At 37.4% G+C, this 6,310-nt stretch overlaps 1 protein-coding gene across 1 annotated transcript in view; it reads right to left on the minus strand.

Annotated features, from left to right (window-relative positions):
• Window positions 1–2,077: 2,077 nt before the first annotated feature.
• The window catches only part of ZNF346 (zinc finger protein 346), a 35,669-nt gene continuing 31,436 nt past the window's right edge, over window positions 2,078–6,310 (minus strand). Inside the window, exon 9 of the mRNA XM_072399001.1 lies at window positions 2,078–2,175. Within this exon, the coding sequence (XP_072255102.1) occupies window positions 2,078–2,175 (98 nt within the window). The remainder of the gene's footprint in view (window positions 2,176–6,310) is intronic.

Below are 6,310 nucleotides of genomic sequence, written 5' to 3' on the forward strand. Positions count from 1 at the left end.
TGTTTTCAAATATTAGTTATTATAATTCAGTCTAATGTAAAATCCCTAATAAGGCAGTAATGCGCAAAATAAACGCATAGTAACCCGTAATAACCAGATTTTACTTTGTGTTGTTAGAAAGATGAATTCTCATTGGCTGCTTTTATTTAGCGAACTTTTTCTTTAGCCTTAGTAAACAAGCCTGTGTTGATCAGAGATGAATTGTAACTAAGCTAGAAATCTGCATAGCCAATACACTACACCAAAAGTCAGGAGATAATCTGTTTTCAGTAACACATGAATAAAACAAAAACACACACTATTTTGTCTCATTTTACTCAACTAAAGAAAGTGCAATAAAAAAGGAAAATATTTATTTAAAACAAATTAAGCTACAAATCGATTGGTTTTATCAAATAGAGAAATAAAAGATACAACACATTCAAATAAAAAATAATCTCTGTTTGTTGGGAATAGGCTGAGCAATTACATATCAATAAAGTATCCAGTTGTCCTTTATTCTATGTGTTATTTTTGTTTTCATCATCAATAAAGAAATATAACTGTTCAGTTCTGTTCTGGCAATAATTTTATGAAATACCTCCTGGATCAGCATATGCAAATAAAATGGAGCTCCTGAACTTTTTTCCATAATTGCACAGCAACAGGTTAACACTGATGTTTGCCAGTGGAAGCCCATGTACTTCAGTCCAACACTGCTCAATTTAGGGATTGCGAAGAAAAATACAATGGCATGGAGAAGCCGGTTACAGAGTTACTTGGTTATGCCAATATTTAGCACAGTCACATGGGGGCAACAAGAGTCTGTTACAGTTCCAAGTAGCGACTTAGTGTATACATACAGCCTCTTCCCCTTGTTCCCAGAGAGGGGGCAAAAGGGAAGGAGTAGAAGTGAAGGGAAGTTAAATGTAAGCCGCTGCAGTGATAGCCCTCATTGCCTAAACATTTATCCTTCCAGCAGGTTTCTTTTTGAAAGCAACAGACACTTCAGGGTCTTTTACTCCATGCCATATGTGGGCACAGTAGCTAAGGGAGTAGGTAAGGGAGACATCTTCTCGCTACCTGTAAGGTACCCAGGGCAGGGAGTGAAGTGAAACCCCAAAAAAGATGTTTACACGACAAATGAGCTTTAACTCCTATAAAACTACCACTTAGAATGCTGCCATTTATAGAAGATGTAAGGTGTCTTTTCAGTAAGAAAAAAAATCACAATATTACTGCAATGTTAAAATTAGGTAACTCTGCAAGTCACAGACTTTTTTTTTTTAATGAAAGGGAGCAATAAAGTATAACAACTATTTTGTACCCCAATGCAGGAAGATGTACATGTATGTAGTAAAAACAATGAGCTGCTCCCATGTAAACATATTATTTATCTTTGAAAACATTAACACCCTCAAGACTCAATGGTAACTTTCCATCAATCTGCGGTTCCTTTTTTCTTCATAGTGGCACAGTGAATATGCAGTGTCACAGCTCAGATGGGCCATAACACAGTCTTATTAATTATGTGATAGTCCTCAACCATTAGACCTGACATTGGCAATGCCATACTCAGAGGCATAGGGTATTTTTGGGCTGGCTGAAATAGGGGAAGGGGTGAAAGTGAATAACTGGAGATGTATCAGAAGGTTGGGACAAGAAATGGGCAAAGTCCACTGACCTACAAAACTGATCTTCACTGTCTCGAGTATCTAGTATTAACGTATAAATAAAATTATTGTGTGTAGGGGACCACCTTGTGGTGTTACTCCACATTATTACAAGTGGGATAAGTTAAACTAATACGCAGAACAGCAATTTTCATTACAGGATATTTATGTGTGAAAACTCAACACACTGAATGATATTAAATAAACCTGTAAAAGAAAATACCCCATCACTCAATAGATGATTTGAGTTCTCTCCAGCGTGTGACTTTGGAAGATTTCTTTAAGAAAGGAATTTTTATTCCTAAAAAAATATCTTTCAATGGAAATATTACTCTTTCAGCTGGAGCTACAGAACATTTTTAATCTCACAGAAACTTTCCTTAGTGTTACTGCAGGATATGGTACAACTTTGCTTCTTCTAATACTCAAACCTTCAAGTGGGCCATACCACTGATGTGAGCCTCATACTGTGCTATAGAATTCACAACAATATTGCATGTGTCACAGGTGAAGCCGTTCCCAGCTGAAAGACACAGGAATAGCATGCATTTATTATGATGGGTATCCCTAGTGTTAGGGGCACAAAGTGTCATCATATGAACTGCAATGCGCCTAGCTCCAACTGTTTTGCCTACTTGAAAAACATTCATGGTTACTTTCATGTTATACTTCTGATTATTTTGGTAAGTATCACAATATGAAATACAGAAAATAATTGTTAGGTCTGTGTAGCAGCAGAGCTTAAGAGTCTTAGGGGGAAAAAAGAAGTATATCCAAAACTAAAACTTTCATTTTTTTGGTTTTAGATTTAGGGTAGGAATGGCTTAAAATCCATCAGCTTTTTTTTTAAACATTCTTAATTTAAAATTTTTACCGGGGTACAATAAAAACAGGGAAGGGGGAACAGGATATCACAGGATTGGAATAAAACCAAATATACAGGCATCGACTAATATGACAACCATAAAAAATATTCCAACCATAGTAGTGCACACTTGGTGCAACAATACAATAAGACAATTAAAAAAAGTGCAAGTAATAATAAAAAGAAAAAGGAAAAGAACTGTAATTAAATAATACAACAAAAGGGTATGTGGGGGGTGGGGGGTTGGGACACAAGGGAAAAGGGACGGGGGGAAGAGTGGACTGAAGAGTTCACAAAGTAGGGGGGATCGCTCCCAAAGGGAAAAATGTGAGTATGAAAACCATACGTAGATTTCAATTAGAGGAAGCAAGATCTCGTTATTCGGTAGTAAGCATAAATTGTGACCAGTAGTACCATGTATGAGCCACTTTCCTGCCAGTGCCCCTCATAGAGGAGGTAAGATCCTCCATAGGATGGATTTCATTGCCAAGCCATGATCCAATCGTGGGTGGAGCCGGATTTCGACAGCAAGCAGCAATACAAGAAATGGCAGCCACAATAAGGTGTCTGATGACCGAGCTTTTGTATGCCTTCCGTGAAAATAAATTATGTTGAAGAAGGAAAAAGCCGGGTCATCAGGGATATCTTGGTCTGACATCTGTTGAACAATAGTCCGAACAGTGACCCAGAAATTTCGCAAGAGGGGGCAATGCCAAAATATGTGTAGCAGCGTACCTTTCTCTGTCTGACACCGCCAGCAACGGTCTGATACCTCTGGGAAAATTTGGTGTAGTTTCCCAGGAGTGCGGTACCATCTCGAGACTACCTTGAAACAAGTTTCTTGGTATTTACTGGCGATGGATGTTTTATGAGTCCAATAAAGAATATTCTCTTTTTGCTCCATAGAGAGCGAGAGACCCAAATCAGTCTCCCAAGATGTTGTTTTTTAACAGTTGGGGAATTTGTCTTCCCTTAAGGTCTCATAAGCACAACAAAGTGAGAGGACTTTATTTCGAAACATGGGAAATCCATAGCAGTCAATACATGTCCTCCTTGGACAACTCCCTAAAATTTATCATTTACCCTTAAATCCCTGTAACCATCTATGTCCCTCTATATTGAGATATAGCTAGAAATGTTCATATATTAGGTTCAAATGGCCTCCTTTTTAATGTAGTAATGGTTTGTTCATATAGTTCTCAAAATATTTCCAAATTGTTTACATGTTTTTGACTGTATCTGCTTTTTCATGGGATATAACACTTTTTGCTTGAGGGAGATAAATTCACATTATCTTTACACAATCACAAACTTTGTCAAAATTTTAAAAGCAACATAGGTTTTAACCTCCACAAAGTGGCAGGCCAACCTCCACGGAGACAGTAGCCCCTCTCCTACTCAGCTGGGCAAAGCTCGCTCCCTGTCCTAAATTGCAAAACCACGTATAACACTAATCATAACCTACAAGGTGTGTGGAGGTGAATAGGAGAGGGGTGACTGTCTCCCCAGTGCCTCCTGTAAAAATCATTGTAAAGCATGTACAAAGTTATGTTCCATTGCTATACTGAAGTAGGAAATTTTATAAAAGAATACATCCCGCATGCTTTGATTAAGTATTACAAACTGCAGATAAATATAGAGGAACGTCTCTAAAAAGTATATAATATGTATGCTAAGTGCCAATTATGCCTAAAGCTGACCTTTTACAAAGAATATGCCATTGCTCAAACATACCTGGTCCTTAAAAATCCTTCTTGTCCAGGTGTCCTGATCCTCTCCCTTTAATACCTTCTGATCACAGAGCCAGAATGAGTTTACAACATATCTTCAACAATTGTGTTATGTGCATGCTTGTTTCTGGCGTGTGTCTGAAATTACTGACACCAAAAAATCAGCTTCACAACCAGGCATATAGTATTCCTTACCAATAATACAGCATTGTCAGCTTTCTTAATATCTCAATCATTGGCTTTATAAAAAAAAAAAAAAAACTATAAAAAACTAGGACTGGCAAAGTCTGGTAGATAGAGTAGATCTGCTTACACTTTAACCTCCTGGGTGGTTAATATCTGTCTGGATTTATATGACTAAAAAGTTACAGTATAATATAATAGTATGAGTATAATTAGGTTTGAAACACAAAATCATGTCAAAATATTAAAATAAAAAAAAAAAACAATTTTAATAATCTTAGCCATGATTTTATGAATGAATGAATACATTTTCATGAACACCAATGTACTGCTCTCAGACATATAAATTCAGTGTATTGCATTCAATACAGTTATTTTGTATTGAATGCAATACAAAGACATTTGAAATTCCCACCGCGCCCCTAGAAATGGCTGTACGCCTCGACATCACTCGGAACTCACGGGGAACGTCAGCGCAGTCTCCGGGGGACAGATCGAGGAAGAGGATGCAGCCAGAGGATGGCAGGACACTGGGGGACGCCAGGGGACACTGATGGGACCAGGTAAGTGTTTATTTTTTTACTTTTTTAACTACCCCGATTGTGACTTGGAGTTACCGCTTTCAGCTTGATTTTTTTTACCCCGGGTTACACTCAGGCTTACCACTGGGGAGGGTCAAATTCTGTAGGCCAGGGCTAAAAGCAAATTCCAGGGAACAGGTCAACTCTGCATAGTAGCCACATAGAGTAACAGTGATGTTAAGGCCTATTTATAAAACAGGAAATCTAACATTCCTTCATTGGAATCTTCCAGATTCATGTGTTTAAATGGAAGTAGTTGATTCCCTGTAGATGTTTGAGTGAATGCCAGATTCGCCGATTTATAAAAAGAGCCCACAATATCTACTCAACGTACCCTAAAATATGTTAAGGCCCAAAACCAAAAATCTAGTTGCATTGTTTTTTTTTTCTTCAGGCTAAGAATATTTCTAGAAAGTACAGCAAATACATATTGATTTTGCCAGACATAAAGCATCCTCAGCATTTTCTGTGAGCCAATCTGGAAGCACGACCAATCATATCTTCAGTAAATTATTATTTACCAATTTCTCTGCTCCCCTGTGTAATCAAGATAAAGTAAGGAAGACCTGTTTATTGTCCTCATTGGCACATAATCATAGATACAGTGAAGATACAAGCCCTTAAATCAGAGGGATAACTGAAGTAGACTTAGTGATTCTTATATTTTCTACAACTTTTTAAAATTATGTTGATCATGTTATTCTTTGAATTTTTAGTTTAATGTACATACATTTATAAACAATGGCATCAGCTGTCCCTGCTTTCTTTTGTGAATGCCTGAACAACCCTTATGTAATGTAGCTAGGACGAGGGGAAGGCATTTGTAGTTTTGTAAGCTTAGGGTGACAACGCTTCCACCCCAGATACAGTACATAGAGCATTGTTAAACCCCATCAGGTTCGAAAGTGTGTTACACTATCAAAATGTTCCACTTTCTTTAGTAAAATGTAGGTCCACAAGAAAAGTGAGAAAACAGGCACACGACCACTACACAAATAAAATAGGGATAGGGAAAAAAACAGATAATAAGCGATATCCCCAACTATGTAGTGATCTGAAAGTTCCCTTGACTTCCTACATGGTAAAATGTTAGCATGACAGGAACTTAGGGAAAGTCTCAGAAACTAACAGAGGTTTTTAACCCTTCCCTCTCAATCCAAAACAATGAAATGAGTATTTTGCTTGAGATAGAATAAGGTTTTTGTTTGTCTGTAAAGTACTAACTTACACTTTGTATTTTCCTTGGATAAACAAATCCCAGCAGAAGGGTAAATGGTTGTGAAAGACCTGTACCCAACT

The sequence above is a fragment of the Pyxicephalus adspersus genome, chromosome 2 (assembly GCF_032062135.1).
Source record: "Pyxicephalus adspersus chromosome 2, UCB_Pads_2.0, whole genome shotgun sequence".
NCBI lineage: Eukaryota > Metazoa > Chordata > Amphibia > Anura > Pyxicephalidae > Pyxicephalus > Pyxicephalus adspersus.